This window comes from Merops nubicus, unplaced genomic scaffold (assembly GCF_000691845.1).
Source record: "Merops nubicus isolate BGI_N331 unplaced genomic scaffold, ASM69184v1 scaffold34725, whole genome shotgun sequence".
Classification (NCBI taxonomy): Eukaryota; Metazoa; Chordata; class Aves; order Coraciiformes; family Meropidae; genus Merops; species Merops nubicus.
This window is the reverse complement of record NW_008608192.1, coordinates 19,248-37,521: the sequence shown is the minus strand read 5'-3', so window position 1 is coordinate 37,521 and position 18,274 is coordinate 19,248. Positions and strand designations below refer to the sequence as shown.

General features: G+C 42.2%; 1 protein-coding gene across 1 annotated transcript in view; it reads right to left on the bottom strand.

The window, feature by feature from the left end:
• Positions 1-495: 495 nt before the first annotated feature.
• Positions 496-18,274, bottom strand: part of LOC103772853 (collagen alpha-4(IV) chain-like) — a gene marked incomplete at both ends in the record, with an annotated part of 36,498 nt that continues 18,719 nt past the window's right edge. Inside the window, 17 exons of the mRNA XM_008940198.1 lie at positions 496-612; positions 1,522-1,613; positions 2,460-2,468; positions 2,774-2,872; positions 3,619-3,702; positions 4,413-4,551; positions 5,110-5,238; positions 6,030-6,101; positions 9,751-9,858; positions 10,313-10,387; positions 13,111-13,289; positions 13,531-13,638; positions 14,275-14,418; positions 15,089-15,250; positions 15,828-15,989; positions 16,879-17,070; positions 17,587-17,691. Coding sequence (XP_008938446.1) covers positions 496-612; positions 1,522-1,613; positions 2,460-2,468; positions 2,774-2,872; positions 3,619-3,702; positions 4,413-4,551; positions 5,110-5,238; positions 6,030-6,101; positions 9,751-9,858; positions 10,313-10,387; positions 13,111-13,289; positions 13,531-13,638; positions 14,275-14,418; positions 15,089-15,250; positions 15,828-15,989; positions 16,879-17,070; positions 17,587-17,691 — 1,976 coding nt within the window. The remainder of the gene's footprint in view (positions 613-1,521; positions 1,614-2,459; positions 2,469-2,773; positions 2,873-3,618; positions 3,703-4,412; positions 4,552-5,109; positions 5,239-6,029; positions 6,102-9,750; positions 9,859-10,312; positions 10,388-13,110; positions 13,290-13,530; positions 13,639-14,274; positions 14,419-15,088; positions 15,251-15,827; positions 15,990-16,878; positions 17,071-17,586; positions 17,692-18,274) is intronic.

Below are 18,274 nucleotides of genomic sequence, written 5' to 3'. Positions count from 1 at the left end.
TTTCTGTTGTGCCTCTGTCCTGTGCTGCGTGGATTAAGAAATGAACTTTGGTGGGCAATCGTTTCCTAAACTAGGATGATTTGTGTGGACGGAGTTTAAATCCCTGCAGTAACAGCTGATCCCCTTTTCTTACTTAGGTATTAAGACATTAATTTATTAAAGAATAGTCACAGTAAAAATGCACTTGTAATTCCTGGCAGAGTGGTGCTGTTAGCCCTGGCTCAGAAACACGTGCCTGTTGATAGATGGTGTTTCAGCACGTGTGGGTAATTGCCTTGCTGGTTAATAACGGACGCCAAGATCTTCCAGGAGGTCTTTCTATGCATTATGAAATCATTGACAAATGTCACTATCAGTGCCTGGACTGAGAGGGGGAAAGAAGCATTGTGGTGTCTCAGGCTAGAGGGGGATGTATCAATGTGTGAACTGGGGGAGTAGAGGGAAAACTTTGTACATCTTGTCACATCTCACCCAAAGGCCATGCTCCATCCTCACCTTGTGGCCCTGCGTACCCTTGCTCTCCTCTGCTCCCTTGGTCACCTGGTGGTCCAGGTGCCCCAGGTAAGCCGTCTGGGCCTGGCAGCCCACATGCCCCTTCTTCACCTTTTCTTCCTAGACGAACACAAGGTACAGACTTAGCCTTGGTGTAGCTGCACTGAGAGCCCACATGTTGTCCCAAGGTGCACAGCACACACAGGCCCGTCAGCAGAACCCACCCCACGGAGAAGGGTGGGTGCAGGGCAGAGCTCTGCTGGGAGCTCTTCAACTCATTCACCTTTTATCCATGGCAGCAGCTCAGAGGCACGGCTTTACTAACAGCACCTGCTGATAAGGTTTTATGTCCTTTACAGAACTTGTGTAATTTACTGTGGAAATCAAAGCACTGGTGGAATCATCACTATTGGCATCACCCTTGTTTTCTTTTTATCTCTCAGAAGAATGTTTCAGTCTTTCATCGTTTTTTTATAAAAACTCTTTGGTCAGTTGTCTTTTGCAGTAACTTTTTCATGTTCTAACAGATAAAAAGTGCTATTGTAGCCACTTCTCTGAATTCAGTGTCCTTTTAGGACTTTGGTTAGCAGAGCTTCGTGATTTCCCTAAATTTTAAAGCATATATATTTTTTTAACATTGACCAAATATAACCTGTCCAAACCACAGGAGTGGTTTGAGGCATTGCTTTTCATTTGTTTGTAAAAATACCATTTGAAGAGCTCTTTTCTCAGCAGTGCCCTATGCTGTTGCCCTCCCTGGCTTAGGGAAGGGGAAGGTAGGGCAGGCAGGCTCAGGCAGCCTGGTTCAGCTGGACTGATCCTCATCCTCAGCGTGAACCAGCCCACCACGTGTTTCTGGAGACAGTTAGTAAGTGTTCAAGGGGAACAGACAGGGTGAAACATAAAGCAGTAAAATGGACACTCTGACCCTTTCTAATTTGTTGTCTAAATGGCTAAAACAGACATCCATGTCTTTGGAACATGTTTACCTTGGGGTCCAGGGTGGCCTATTGGCCCTGGCAATCCTACAGAACCATCATCTCCCCTTTGGCCTGCTTCCCCAGGAGGCCCTGGGATTGTAGGGCAGGTATCATCTGTTTTTCCTGGTTCACCAGGGTCACCTGGGATGGGTAATAGGAAAGTAAATTAGACAGAACATTGGTCAATAAGTCCCAAGTGAAAAATCAACATGGCTGTGAGCTGGTTTTACTGTACATGTGTGCACTTTAAGTATTTTAAAATCTTAAATTACTGGGTCTCACTGCTTTTAATGTTACTTACAGTCTTTCAGCACAGCATTTACAGCAGGTGTGAGCAGGTGTATGCTAGCTGATAGGTTTCAAATATTTGGTGTATAGTTTGTCTTAACGTGCTCCAAACTGATTTGAGTTCAATCCTAAAGTCTACCCAACTTCAACACAAACACCCTGGCATGTGTGAAGGTTTGCAGCACTTCGTCCCCCAAGGCTGCAAACCCGTCAATAGGGAAGCCAAAGAAGCTAACACACAGCATCCATTTAAAATAACTGTAATAATAACAAATAAAGAATGGCCATCTTTTATGTATTGAAAGTTACTGAAAGCTATTGGCTACTTGCATTTTGGAAGAAGATCAGAATCGGAGTGATTTAGTCAGATTAAGAGTTCAGTGTTTGTAGTAATCCAGTGTTAGGATTCAAGGTCTTGCTGAGTTTTTGGTTAGAAAGAATCTTGTGGCAACTAAACAACAAAATGTTAAATTGAAACAAGTTGTTTTACAAGTGGAATTGACATGACAGTGTGGGACTTCCCAGTGCAGCATTATCGTGGTATCGGTCTGCTTGGCAGTGAACAACCTTAGCACCATGTTCTTGCAGCAGCATCTACTGTCCTAGCAGCTGAGCCAAGAACCCCTTGCCATAGGAGTGGAATGTATCTATACAGAAGGAAGCCCACATGAAAACAACCATTAGTAGTCATGAACTTACCTGTGAAACCTGAAGGATTTGGAAAACGGAAAGCAGATCGTGGCCATTGTGGTGCAGGTGGAAACAAGTGTCAGGCATGTAAATTGGAGTAAAGAAGGGAATGAGAACTGAAATCACGTATGTGAGGTAACATCAGAAACAAATACACAGTTCAGAAATTCTTACACAACTCATGAGAAATCAATTAGGTGGTTGGTTGATTTTTCTCAGATTGTTTAAATCGTTTGTATGCAAGTAGATGTTAGTACAGTTGTATATGAACAGAAAGATCATGGTAACAATTGAGTGACAATGAGCAACAGCTTCATAAGTACCTGTGGGACCTCTGGGACCAGGTTTTCCTGGAAAACCTTGATCTCCTGGTTGTCCTACAGCACCAGGTGGACCCTGTGGGCCATGGATTCCCATAGGACCTGGAAACAAAACAGTTGTGCAGTTCCATGTGGTTGCATTCCGAGATGGTGAACAGACAAATAAGATGAAGTCTAGCTGCTAGAATAACAAAAAATGCTTGGCAAAACTCAACTCTGTCATCTCCCAGAAGGAAAAACACATTTTCTTTTTCTCTTCCAGGTCTTGAACTGAACTAAAATTTTTTACTTTTCTTTTTGTAGAGATTGGAAGGGATCGGTGTAGACACGACTTCTCTACAGTGTTTGGAAGAAGCAGAGTATCTAGATATCTGATTTCAAACTAAGGAATATGCTGGAAGCTCAGAGCTGTTGATATGGGGCAGGTGTGAGACTGTGTTAGTTCAAACTTATCTGCCTCTTCTGTAGTTTCTCAAAAGCACTGCAGAGAGGTCAAGGTTTGCTTTATCTGGCAGAGTGGAAAGATGTACTGCCTCATGCTCTAGTTGGTAGGGTAGGCTTCCAGCAACCTGTTGGAAGCAGTATGTATGAATCTGGCTCTGCTCCGACCTTCTACTCCAGCCCTGTCTTGACTGGTAGGTAAGAGGGCAGGTCTGTGAGATGTCCAGCCCACCCCACCCCTTGTATGGCTCAGTCACCAATGGCAATCCCCTGTGCGTGAGGCTCAGGTTGCCCAGGGCTGGGCTTAAGTTAGCTAAAAATGTCTCAGATCATACCCTTTGGGCCTCCTCTTCCTTGGTTCCCTGGAAGACCTCTAGCTCCTTGTTGCCCTCGCTGCCCAGGGTTACCTGGTGCTCCTCGAAAACCGCTATCACCTGGGTCTCCTCTCACAAAGATGGTCTCTCCAGGAGGACCTGGATTCCCAGGATGACCTATGGTGAAAGAACTTAATTCTTAACAAGTGCACAAAGCATAAACATCTAAAAATAGCCATCTTCCATTGGGGTGTTTTGCTTTGGTTTTTCTTTCTTTGGGACTTGTGTTTCTAGAGATACTAGCATTAGCCTTTGCCCAAGGCATTGTGAGGAATTCAATTACAGCTCCCAAAACTATGGATTCTGTGCATGCAAAAGGTGGTGAGTTACTGCTGGATGCATGAGAAGCTGTTCCTCTCTATTTACTACAGCATTGCCTGCCCTTCCAGTCTCCATCCCCTGTTTCCCAGTAGGAAGTAAGGAAGGGTTCAGATGATACTTGTTGTAAGGCATCAGAACAACTTGGAAGACTTCCATTTGAGGACTACAGTCTACAGGAGTTGACTAGAACCCTTGGCAACCCCTGCTGGTAACAGAAGCAGGGTCTGCAGAACAGGAATTGCCAGCTGTAGTTTTCCCAGGGCTGGATTTTGCAGGACTTGCACAGAATTGTCATAGAGGCCAGAAAACTGAATCTGTACATCTGTGTTTTATCCTTGCTCTGGTGATCTAACTAGTGATCACTTCTCTGCATATTCACTGTGGTATTGACTGATTTCTTTGTTCCCTCTGCAGTATTACATGTTGCTCCACAGACAGCCACTCAGTGACTCACAGTAGCCCCAGGTGCTTTTACATGATTAAATCTGTTATTTTGGTTGTAATACCTCTGATGCCATCTAAACCAGGTGGTCCCTGGTCACCTGGAGGACCAGGAGAAGCACTATCAGGACATCTTCCCATAGGTCCAGTGGGTCCAACAGGTCCTCTTCTACCTAAGAGATGACATTTTACCAAAAAAAGGTTCTTTTAGATTACAGAAATTAGTTACTAACTAGAAGAATGCTGACATGTGATGTTGTGGAGGTAATGTTTGTTCTTGTTTCTACACTGAACATGCCAGTGATTAGGCTAGTGAAGACATCTTGTAAAAGTGAAAATGTTATCTTGTAAAAATTTTTGAATTCTTTCTATAAAATCTACTTAAATGAAAGAATGCATCATCACACACTGGCTTATGGCCACAAAGAGCCTCCTGAATTCTAACAAGAGAAGAAATGGTAAAAAGGTAAGATGAGTGGGGACTATGATATCCTTATGCTTGGGACAGGGCGAGTTCCCCGAGTCTGTCCAAGTCCCTCCTTCTCTAGTCTCCTTCTTTCCTCTCCTGTAATATAATAAACAAGAAATGCTGGGGTCTCTGTGTCTACTTGGGAAGCATCAGCATGTTCCTGTGACAGAAATGTTGGTAGGGAGGGAATCTTTAAGTATACATTCATGTTCCTACTAACCAGGGGAAGAGCCTGTATGAGTTTCATTTCAACTCTGCAGGGCATCATTAAGGATAAAAAAACCCCTTCTCACCTGGGAATCCTGGGAATCCCTGTTCTCCAGGGGAGCCTGGGATAGAAATACCAGGCCATCCAGGTTCACCTCTGTCTCCTTTTGGTCCAAGTTCTCCTGAGTATCCTGGGGGCCCTGTTTCACTTTGACCTTTATATGAAAACAATTATGTACATAAAGCTTACAGTGAGTACAAATACAGATGTGCAGAATGGAAATACCAGCTGCAGATGTTCCTCCTTGCAAGGGTCGCCTAGTGCTATTTCTCTGGTTCTCTCTTGGAAGCTGGATAGAGTGTTGTTGAATCTGGCCCTAATTCATCTCTTTCACTGAAAGTAATCTCTGCTTTAATGTTCCCTTTCAGGGGTTATTCTATGCGGTGTCATTATTGTCTAAAACTAGAAATGTAAACAGATTGCATGGCCATGATCTTAATTTTCTATCAGCATACATATGTAATCTCTAGTTAGAGGGTAAGCACTGTTTTTTAATACTGCTTCAAAAGCACCTTTTGAAAGTTGCAAACAGATCAGTGTGAGCAAAATCCAGGTTTCTCTAAGTTTGTGGCACAACTCCCATGGACCTTAGTGAGGTTGGGATTTCCTAAGTCTCCCATTAATTTGTTAGTTTTATCTTTTACATATAAAAAAAAAAAACCTGGAAACTTGGCTCTCCTTTGCATCATCTGCACTGAACATTTTTGTTTCATAAACAGCCTTGAAAGGTTCCAACAAAACTGTGAGTAATGGAAGTTTTAAAGTTTTCCCCACAAATAACTGCAGGTATGTCATTAGGCACACTGTAGATTTGGTCTGAAAATTCAGTCTGGGCCTTAACAGCATCTTCTGGGCAAGGCAAATGCCAAACCAAGGTGCTTCAATCCCTGCACATTCAGTGATTTAAGAGATTTTCTGTTACATGTAGCTATTTCCCTCCTTCACCTGGAGCTCCTGCAGAACCTTTTTGACCTTTGAGTCCGTCCAAGCCATCCAGTCCAGGCAGTCCAGGAAGACCTGAGAGGTATTACAGGTATGAGTGAGTGCCACAATAATCCTCTAAAGTCACAATTAACAATTATGCTTTTTTTTTTCCCCCTGATAACATCTTCTGGCTCAAGGCAGGGTATTTGCTGAGTTTGATTCTTACTGGCAACTGAAAAGGAGATCACATTGCCCCTGAGTGCAGACTTCAGAAAAGGAAGATGTGAAAAATCTGAAAAGAGCAACCATAATGCAATTTCCCATCAAAGCAATCAGAAAACATAGCTTTTAATCCTTCAGGTATTCCTATACTGCAGCTAGTAGCAGGAAGCTCAGTATGGGACTAATTTACTCTACAGTGAACTCTCTATATAGTCTGTGGCCAGACTACTACTGCTACCTGAGATAAACTAGTCTGAAGTTAGTGGTGTTATTGCTTTGTGACCAGGTGGCTGAGATACAGCTTTACATTTTAAGTAGGGTCTGCCACTTCTTCATGGCTTCTGTTCCAAATGTAAGTGTAATTTAATCTAGCTGCACTAGAAAGGAGCTAAATTTTCACCTGACTTCTTCTCCCTGGCCCTGCAGATTTCACACAAAATCTGCTTTTTTTGCATTGCACTGTGGCAAAAATTATTTGAACTGAACATCAAAAGTCTTTGAAGACAATGAATCTGTAGGTGAGACCCGTGCTGGCATGTGATGGTATAGAGCAGCTTTGTCACTATTCATGTTCAGTTGGTGACTAGATCCCAGGCTGAGTGTTTATGGTAGTCAGAACTTTTGCTTTCTAATCTGTACTTTTTTGCTGACTGCTAAAACACAGTAAGTAAAAGCATAGATGGCAATCTTTTGTCCTTTTTTTTTTTTTTTAAAGTTGAACTAGTCTGAGACTGTGCTTTTTGTGCAGTGGACGGGAAAAATATCTCTTTGTCATTAGCACCCCACAGTTCCTGAACTGGTGTGGGTGAGGTATCGGGGGCAAAGACGTACCCCTGTGAAAGGCAGATGGGAGCCTGTCACCTGCTGATAGCAACAGGCTCTGCAAAGCTGGTTCCAAAGAGCTTTCAGACTGAGGAATAGACTTGGGATACTTCTTGCTCCAGAGAGGGACAGATCAGAGTGGACATGGGTCATTGAGAAGGTAAATTGTACTGTCAGTGCCTATTCCTGTCCCTCTGCCACTTTTGCTGCTTGTCTCTGCCCCATTGCCTTCCCCAGCACTTCCTCTCCCTGCTATGCAGGATTCCCTGTCCAGTTGCAGTGGTTTTATTCCACCAGTCTGAATTATCTTTCTGTCTCCTTTTCCCTGTCTAGCTGCTTCCTGGCACAGATGATGTTAGTTCTGTTTCAGTGCCTGTGCTTGATCCCAGCATGTCCTCCAGCACGCAGATCTGCTGTACCTGCAGGGCATGAATCACGGGACAGTTCATTGCTCTACATAAACATGGATGAATGGAGATATTTTTTTTTTTAAGGTTAGAAGCTGGTCAGATTTGGCAGGAAAAAATTGGGGGCACTAGAGTTCTCTAACAGACACACCAAAAATAATAATCCCATAGCTTTTTTCTCAGAAACTGTTGAATTATTTTTAAATTTAGCAAAGGAATGAAAAGAAAATAACCCAGCCTGTAGCAAACAATGGCTTGGAGAAATTTTAAATTCGGAATATTTTTTTGAAACCTGCAAGACACTGATAGTATACTCTGTGTAATCCCCTTTACAATACAGGATACTAGTAGTCCAACCTGTAATATCTTCTGTGCCCTTAAGTAACTGCTCTTTAACTTTTCTTAACACTCTAAGTTTCAGTCCTACTTTCCGTAGCCTGCTTGTACATTGGGCACATTCCCATTTTCACCTTATATGTAAGAGCTGCATGCCAATTTGGGGAATTTAACAGAGGTATTTTAAAATGATTATGAACTCCTAACTATTTTTGGCACTGAGATCACAATTTAAAACTTTGTTGATCTTCAGCTTATTCGGTGAAGATTGATGGCTTAGTTTACTTGCTTTCCAGGGAATTTCTGACACATTTGCCAGCAATCCATTATAATATCAGCACTTGTAATTCTGGCGTTTTGGATTGCTCTAGTCCCATATTTCTAGGTATGGCTGAGTTGGCTGACCTACATATGAACCACCGTTTCTGTATTTTACAGCCCAATTCGGCTTCTACTCACACAAGTAATTCTGCTGATGGTCTCAATATTTGCTTCATCAAGGATTACTCACGCAACTAAGGCTTGCCAGACTAAGCCCTGAACTAGTAAAACTATCTCTGTAATAAAGGAAATGTGATTATGCTTAGATAGATGCTTTTTAACTAATTCTTTTAATATAAAAATTCTTCAGGCACAAGACATGTAATGTAAATGAGAAGTGATAGGACTAATGAGGCTGTGTGCAAAGTGATGAACAGTTAATTAACCATGTAACTTCTAACGCTGGCAACAACACTTACTGACAATAGTGTTAAGATCTACATTCTCCAGTTGGACTGGAATACAAATCTGGTTCAGTTTTCATTGCTGGCTATAATTTCTAAGGTGTTAACCTTCTTTTCAACCACACAGGCAATAGGTAAGATCCTAATCCTAACTATGAAGTATTAACTTAACTTATAATTTCAACATATCATTCTGAGCAGAGTAGAAGTTAATGCTCTCCAGTGAAAACAACTGTATAGATGAACTGCTGTTGAATCCAAACATAACAATCATTGTGAGAAGTGTAAATGAGGATTTGGAGGAAACGGTTCTACACTAAATCCACCAAGAATCACGTCTGGGAGAAAACAAAACAACAACAAAAGCCGACCCAAGTTATCACAGCTGGTTAACAGGAGCGTGTAGGCCAGCGCTGGCTGCAGCAGTGGGCTGGTTCTGCAGGGCAGCAGCGGCACCCCGTGGTGCGCAGGCAGAACACAGCGGCACCCGAGGGAAGCTGCACAAGTACTGCAAACTCTTCCTTCGCCTCTCCTGACAGCTACTCCAGCTGAGCCGGAAACCGTCTCTGCCTTCTTCCTTGCTCATTTTAGATGGTAGCCCTATTTTATAAGGCAGCATTTATGTTACTTTTCAAAGGTGATGGGAACAGGCTTAATTCTTCTAGTAGTTGAAGAGAACACAATCAGAGTAACACTCATGGTTAGGCCTTTTTCATTTTCACCACTAAAAGGGTATTTATAAATAGTATGGTGCTATTGCATTAGCTGTAGAAGTGCTCTGCTTGCCTTTCCTGCCTTGGGATCCAGTTAGTCCTTGTAATCCTGGAGGTCCCAAAATCCCATGTCTTCCTTTTTCTCCAGGTTCTCCTGGCAATCCCTGAGCACCTGTGGCTCCTGGGTGTGGGGGAAAGAAAAAAATATTCTGTGAATATGCAAACCTATTAAATTGTGGATGTTTTGGGTTTGCTTTTTTTTAATGCTATGCAGCACAGTGTGTTGATCCAGAGGTACCTGAAAGTGTGTAGTAATGTGTGAAGAACTGACAGATCTTGCTGCCTGTGAGACTCTGAGCACACTTTTGCTGCTGTCAATAGGTATTTAAACAGCTTTTGATACACACCTTCATATGGTCTCTCATTTCTCTGGCCTCCTCCTCAAGAGGTGCCTCCTCAGCTGTATTTTCATCTTTTGCGCTGTTACTCTGCAATATTTTTTAAACTCTGGAATTACCTGGGAATCCAGGTGTTCCTGGGTATCCAGGGTCACCCTTGGATCCTGGTCTTCCAGGTTGCCCTTGGATACCTGGTGAACCCTTCTCTCCTGGGAATCCACAGGGTCCTTAAAGAAAAAGAAATAATCTAGCATGTTCGTTTATGTTCCATTTAAAGTTGCCCATGCTTCATCTCATGGCAGGTTTAAAAATATAGAAGTTCAGTACAGGGTTTCTTGACCAGAAAAACAGTTTTATTTAAATACTGAAGGCTCCTTGCATCTCTTTGTGAGCAATGAATTATACTGATCTCTCTAGTGACAGCTGAAAGAGCAGAAATCACTAGTGAGATGTGGCCAAGCCAGGTTTTGTTCTGGTCAGTATTGGTACACTCATCAGTGCTGTACTAGACCACAGGAGACTCTGCCTCCTGTGTTCCTGCCAGTCCTGCTGCACATGGGGATACCTCTCTAAGCCCTGGGTTTACAGCTACAGAACATACACACAAAGGAAACAGAGCTCCCTCTCCTTAGAGAAAATAAGTTCTAAAGTCTAATTTTTTCTTCACTCAGACAGAGGTACCTGGTAATCCTGGATCCCCAGGAGGCCCTTTTCGACCGTGTGCACCAGGCAGATGAGTTGGGTCACCTCTCTTGCCTGTTGAGGTACAATGACTTTCATTTCACACAAGTACTCTTTTCATTCACAAAACCAAAGGTGGAGTATTTTGTAAGATCAGATAATTTATTCATAGATATTAACAGCTATACAAGGAACCGAAACAACACAGAATGAAAAATGCTTTGGCACGTGCAAATTATCTGCCAGCTCAGCTTGGTGTCTAGCATGACTCCTGGCAGGATTCATGCACGCTGCCCATAATGACAAAAACAAAACAAGAACAAACGAAAAAAAATCCCCAGATTATGGGAACTTTCCCAATATTGACATCATATACTAAAAGTTAAAGATACCGCATACATTCTGTATAGCACTTTATTAACCAAAGAGAACTCCTTACATAGGTTTGGGACGATGTGCAAAACCAACACAGCATGAGTCCATGTACAGAGTCAAGACCTCGTAGGGACTCGCCTTAAAGCCAGCACACCTTTATCCTTCTGTCTGTGCTGAAATTCCTGCTCATCACAGAATCAATAATTCTGAGCAATTTTCCCTGACATTGTCCAAATGTCTGATCTCTCCTACCTATTCACACTGTCTCCAGCTTCCTGTCTGCTGTGAAGAGTTAAGAGGAAATATCAAGTTCAAGTGTCGTTGGATTTACCCTGCCATAGCAATCCCCACCCTTATAGGCCATTTCCTGCATTAGTTGAAAGGATAACTTCTTGATTTTTTTAAGAAATGGAAAATGTAACTAAGAAAAGGGTGTATGTTGTTCCCTTAATTTTTTTTTTTTTTTTTTTTTTTTTTTCCCCAGGCAGGAATTTAATTCTGTTATTTATTAGTAATGAAATCCTACTCTGAGGAAATTTGGAATATGATGGACAGCACCATTTTGTATTTGTTTGAAACACTTCTTAAAAAATAAAGATGATAGATAAATTTTCAGAGTAATCTCTGCCTATGCAAAAAAACAGTACCTTTTCAACTGAATACCTTTGCATGGACAGGTAGGAACTCTGTAGTATTTATTACACTACACTTTCAGCAGTTCAAGAAGTAAAAAATTGTAGCCTGGAAATCCTTGAAAATGAGTGATATAGGAGAAATAATAAATTATGCTGTAGTATTTAAAATATCTATATTATTTGTATAATACCATACCACAGTACCTTAAATGACTGCATTTTCTCTGATTTGTCAGATCTTACAGATCCATAAGAATGGGTTTTTACTTTTTTCATGGAATCTTTAAACTATTTGACACCAATTTATTTTCTAAATTAGTAAGACCTACTTTAAAAGGAACAAACTCTTAAAGAATATACTGAAATGCAAATTTTGCCTTCAAGTCAGTCAGTCTTGTTTCTAATGACATCCATGTTTTAATTATTTTCACTTCTGTCCTGTTTTCCTTTTTCCAGTGAGCACTTGCCATCTATCAGAGCTTTTACATAGTAAGGATAGTGCTGTTTTTCAAAAACATGTCTATATAAACTCATTACCTTTAGATCCCTTTGGGCCAGTCAGTCCTGGATTTCCAGTGATTCCTGGTAAGCCAACATCACCCTGATTTTTTTTAAAAAAAACAAAAAACAAAAACAAAACAACAAAGAAACAAAGAAACAAAGAGTTTGACATACATGTGTAGGAGGAATGATCTATAAAAGCATTTGGTTCCCTTACACTGATAAACAGACCAGCAACTGATATGAACAGCAAAACTGTACCTAATCTCACCAGAAAAGCAAAGCTTGTTGTCTTGGTTTCATGTCTAACACTTACCAAAAAAGCTTCCAAGAAACTGTAGATGAGACTTGCTTATCATTTGGAATTTGTGCTTTTGGCTTGAATGGCTTAAATTCCCCAGAGATGGCTTGAGTGATTTAAAAGGTACTATAAAAATGTACCAAGTAATGTAGTATGCTACTGAAAATTTACTATAAATATTAAAGAGAAATATGTTTTGATGTAACAGTAAAAATGTCAAGATTTCTGTTTTTTCTTTTCGATCATTACCTATAATCACAAAACATAGATTATCTCTTTAAAGAAATGTAATATAAGGGAAGCCAAGCAAAGATATGTCCCTTTACCAAAAAAAAACCCTGTGCTTTATGCTTCCTGTAATCTCACTGCCTGTGTACCTAGCACCCAAGCCAGGTGCAGAATTTTACTGTGTAGCCAGGAGTGACATATGTGCAGTTTTGTGCATGTCTTCCTGAGCAGTGTTGCTTGCCAAGGCTCTGTTTGGTGTCAGCGGTTGGTATGCACACAGAAGACATGACTTGCCTTGTCTCTTGGCTTTGCTGTTCCATAGAGCACATATGAAGAAGCAGCTAATATTTATTTTGTACTTGTGCTGCTGCTATGTTACAAACTCTGTAGTAAGGCATTTCTCAGTGTGTTCTTAGGAATAAAGTTTAAGACTTGATTGTGCATCCCTTTCCATCCCACTCCCCCCCGTTAGTGCAGTGTTGCCTGGACTTCCACCAAGTGGAAACATTAACAAACTCACAACATGCAGCTAGGAGAGAGGGGAGAGGCTGTCTGTGGAGTCTGACTACAGTTCCTGCTAAAATGCCATCAAAGCATTGAAGAGTTGCATTAAGGAATCTGCCTTTCCTATGATACTGACAGTCTCTGCTCAGGAGGAACAACTAGTGGGTAAGTATGGCAGAAGTTCCCTTCATCATATTCCTTGGAGGCAGGAGATAACTGTAAAGTCCAGGACGTTTCACTTCCACTTTGCTTACCTGGTCACCTGGTTCTCCTTGAAAACCTGCAATTCCTTTAAAGCCCTTTGGTCCTGGAAAACCCCGTGATCCGGGAAACCCAATCAGTCCAGTGTCACCATGATCACCTGGCAGTCCTGGGACACCATTCTTTCCTGGAAATCCTGGCGTGCCTCTGAAACCAGTACTACCTCTTTCACCTGAAGGTAATTGCAGAAGATAATGACCAAAACAGTCAAGCCACAATTTGACACTTCTTTGGTACACAGCTACATTTTCACACCTTGCGTACTCCAAAGAACCTCGCCTGCTACTTTCAGATCTATAAACACAGGGAGGCTGCTGGATGTTACTGCAGCTACAAGTGCACACCTGTGAAAAGCACCAGTGATGTCATCAGATGAATATGTGTGTATGCAGGGCTTTATTTTATGCACTTACCTCTTTCACCTCTAAATCCATCCTCACCAGGAACCCCTGGTTCCCCCTTTTGCCCTTTCTCAAGACGGATGTTGATGGAGCCACTGTCTCCTGGAGGCCCTCTTTCACCTTGGAACCAAACATAAGGAAGAGAAGTCAATCCTCATGAGTGACATGTTCTGAAAATTAATCTTAGTGAAGACTTCTCTAGCAGAGAAAGCCTTCAAATACTAATGCAGTTCTCAGTTGTTCCAGCAGGATCACTGCTAATGGAATTTACTATCCTTCTCCTGCTTTTTAGTTAATTCAGTAGTAAGCCAGGTAACATTAAATCAGAATGATTCCCTGTTTGTCCACTCCACAGTGTACTGCTGGAGATGGCACCCTGGAGATGGCTATTGTCTTTCCTATGTTAGTTTTAGAGAGATTATTTCCTGTATGTTTTACACAGGCAAAATGATAAAAAACTTGAAAAACCTAAATTTTCAGATGGGTACAGGGCAAAATTTGACATTTGTTTGAATAAGTGGTCTTACACTGTTTGGTTTAGTGTTACCACTATTGTACCTATTGATCTGAGTGGAATTAAATTTTTCTTGACTTTTTTTATTATGCATTTGTCAGATAACTAGGTTTAGCATTTAATGTCTCTGAAAACAGAAGAAAATATATCCTTAAAAAAAGAATAATGTATTCCTAAGGCAGCAGTAACAAAACTAAACATAGCAGTAACACAGCTACAGAGTGAAGTGCAGTTTTACAAACCTTTTATTCCTATGTCTCCACATTCTCCACTAGGCCCAGGTGGACCCATGGTTCCTTCTTCACCTTTTACACCAGAGATTCCCATTGGGCCTTGTATTCCTGGGAGACCTGGGAATCCTTGAGGTCCTGGAATCCCTTTGCTTCCTGGTAACATTAAGTGCTTTATTTACATATTCAGTCTGCTATGCTGTTGCTGTCAAATTCTAAGGAAGAGTAAAAAGCAAAAAGCAGAGTCCAAAGGAAGACTATAAAAATTATCTGAGAGCTGGAACACCTCTCCTGTGAGGCCAGGCTGAGAGAGTTGGGGTTGTTCAGCATGGATAAGTCTCTAGGGAGACGTTACTGAAACCTTTCAGTACTTGTCAGAAAAATAGGGACAGATGATTTTATCAGGGTCTGTAGTGAATAGGACAAGGGCTGATGGTTTTCAACTAAAAGAGGGGAAATTTAGACAAGAGAGAAAGAAGAAATTTCTTTATGCTGAGGGTGATGAGACCCTGGCAGAGAGGTGGTCGATGCCCCATCCCTGGAACCATTCCAGGTGAGGTTGGCCGGGGCTCTGAGCAACCTGCTCTAGTTGCAGATGTCCCTGCTCCCTGCTGGGGGGTTGGACTAGAGGACCTCTAAAGGTCCCTTCCAACCCAAAACAGTCTGTGATTCTATAATTCTATTGTTCCTGCCCCCATTGTGGTTCAGGATCTTAGAGTTGGAAAGGGAGGAGGGTGTTAAGCAGTTGGAGCTTTAACAGCAGTAGAAACCACTCCCTTAGCAAGAGAAGTTAGAGGTGAGGTGGATTGCAGGATGTTTAACATACCCATTTGTCCTGGGAAACCAGGTGGTCCTTTATTGCCTGGAAGTCCTGGAAGTCCACGGGAGCCTGGAATACCTGGAGGACCTTCTGAGCCAGGAAAGCCTTTGAGACCCTTGATTCCAGGTGGCCCAGCTAGACCTCTGTCTCCTCTCTGACCTTTAAAGCCTGGTAAGCCTGAAAAAAAGAGCTTTAATCTATGTATATAAATGCAGGAAAAGGGTTCAGCAATTGGTTTTAAAAAGTAGAAAGTCACAGATTTGGTATAAATTTGAATATCCTCAAACATGCCAAAATAATCTGGAAACCTTGCTACCATGCTGAAGTCCTGGTTCTGTCTAGGTAGAAGTGCCCTATAAAAATCCCTACTAATTTGTAGGGTTTCTTTGAGATATACGTCACCCATCTCTCCTTAAACAACACTTCAAGAATAGGGAAGATAAGTGTCACAGTGATGACAGGAGCTCAGTTAAGTTACTCAAGGCAATAGCATAAGAGAGAACTCTTCTGTTTATTACTCAACAGTGAACACACTGTGATGTGGCCACTTAAGGGACAGCACGAGAAGGGAAGACCTGAGATGCACACTACACATTCCTTGAGTTTAAGGCAACATGCAAAACTTAATGTACCCTCCACTAACGAGCAGCCCCTATGGTGAGCCACAAAAATCATGTACTTAAATCCTCTAAAAGAAGATGCTCAAAGCTTAGAGCTATGAGGCAACCTGATGGATGTTGTGTACCTTGAGGTCCTGGCAGGCCTGTGGCACCTCTGAGTCCTGGTGGCCCTGGTAATCCTGTGTCACATGATGGACCAGGGAAGCCTGGGCAGCCTGGTGCTCCTATATCACCTTCTGGGCCTCTAAAACCTTTGGCACCTGGAAATCCTGGGGTACCAGGCTGTCCTGGAAACAGAAAGCATTGTAAAGTGGTGTACTTCCAATATTTGCCATCCCTCAGAATTTCTAATTGTAGTTTTGAAATTTAGATGCTCAGTTATTGTAGTATCTTACTTATCTTCTGGTTTTTGCATAGTTTGTGAAAACTGATGCTTTCTTGCAATTTAGAATTGGCTGTTGTGGAGAGCTTCTTCAAGGAACAAACACAAATTCCACTCCTGCCCAATGGTGAGGATGACTTTATGGCTAGTTCTGATGAGTGGGAGCAGAATGGCAGGAGGTCACTGGCCTGCACCAGCTACACAGCACCGGGGCAGTTCTATAGGTGTTCCCTCACAGAAGTGTGTGAGTGTCTGCTTAGGGCCAGAGACAGCAACATCTGCTGTGAACTGGGAAGGAACCGGCACTGTGGAAACATCTGCAGCAACCAGCACAACTCCCCTGCAGAAAGGAGGAGCATGGTGCCCAAGAGATTGAGGATTATATTGTGCAACTCTGTCAAAGAAATTCACCCTCTCTTCCTGAATGTTCTCCCAGCTTTTACCAGTCTTCTCAGATTTGAGTGAGCCATCTGAAGCAGGGACTTTGTGTGGCAGGGCAAGAGACCCTAAGCCTAGGTGACCACTAGGCAGCAAGTAACAGCAGTAAGAATAGGAAGCTGCTCTGTTACTCCATGGACTAGGGAGACTCATCTTCCCCTCCCTGCAGGGCAGATCTCCTCAGTGCCTGATCAGTCTCAACTGTGAAGATGTACGAGTAGGGCATACCGTTCACAGTCACTAGTAAGAGTCCAGGTAGGAGTGAGTTTTATCTGAGTCAGGACTGACTGCTCAGCTTCTCTCCTTTGAACACACAGAAATGCTTTACAAAAACTAGCCCTTACCTTCTGGATCACCCCTTGCTCCCTGTGCACCAGGGGGTCCTGGCAGTCCCCTGTTGCCTGGGATTCCTGGAGGACCATATGTGGTATCACCCGGAACACCCTTCTGACCATCTCTGCCAGGTGGACCTGGAGGGCCATGTTTACCATCAACTGTAGATCCTCTTTCACCTTCATCACCAGGATCACCAGCTTCACCTCGAAACCCTGTTGATGGGATTTTAAAAATCAAACAGGGCATAATTCAGAAGTTTTTTGTTTGTTTGTTTGTTTGTTTTTTCAAAACTGTGGAATATTATAACGCAAATTTAACCAGAATTACACTATCACTTTGCACAGAAAAATAACATCATGAATTTCAGGTCTCTTATTTACAGCTAATGATATGTGAGGGTGGTAATTATTGAAGGAAGTAATTATTCCTGTGGGAAGTGACAGTGGTTTTCTTTGGGGCATCATCAGTCTTGTGTACTGTTACTCTTGTCCAGTTGAATCTCTTTGATAAAATGATCCTAATTTTTCTGAGAGTATTTCCTCTCTGGGCACTGAACTTTAGCTTACTGCAACACCTGCAATGCTGGAGGAAAGAAGGGAAAGTGGTAGAGATTCCTCTTCCAGTAGCCTTTGTTGAAATGTGTTTCCTATTCTAGTTGACCATGGTGGCTACCTCACCCTGCATGCACGACTGACCAGGTCTCCTGGGTTAAGAAAAGCACAATTCACCTTCTGGCCCAGGGATTCCTGCTCCTGGTCTGCCTCGATGGCCTTTTTGCCCATCAAAGCCATTTGGCCCAGGACGACCAGGGAGACCTTTTAAACCCTTTGGTCCTGGAAACAGAAAGAAAATATCTTAAAAAAAAGAAACAAACAAAAATTGACAGAGCTCTGAAATATATGATTTGAAGAAATGGTACTGCATCTTTATCCCATGCAAATTCATGTACTTTTGAGACAAGTGGATTTCATCTGCTTCTAACATTTTGGGCAAGAGCCACCACCCAAGTCACAACCACATGTGTGGCTGCTGTTTTCCTAAACGGAGTTTTTCCCTAATTCATGGCCAGCAGTCTGCAAATCACCACAGTATATTAAGAACAAAAAATCTCCTGTAACATTTTAATGTTACAGGACACCAGTGATATTAACCTAGTGAATGATATGTGTCAGCTCAAATGCTTGTGTTCTCCTGTGCTATATGCTGCTTCTGGAATGGTGCTGATGAGGACTATACACTAATCCCTGCTCTTTCATGTCTGTATAAATTCCAGCTACCAGACAAAATACTGATGTCAGGGAGCTGTGTAAGACCATCCTAAGCAGTTTGAAAATCCAGTATTCCCCTGTGTTCTGATCAGGATCTCCTGGGATATTTCAGTGTCTTGGAGGTGATCAGAAGCAATATTTTGCCAGT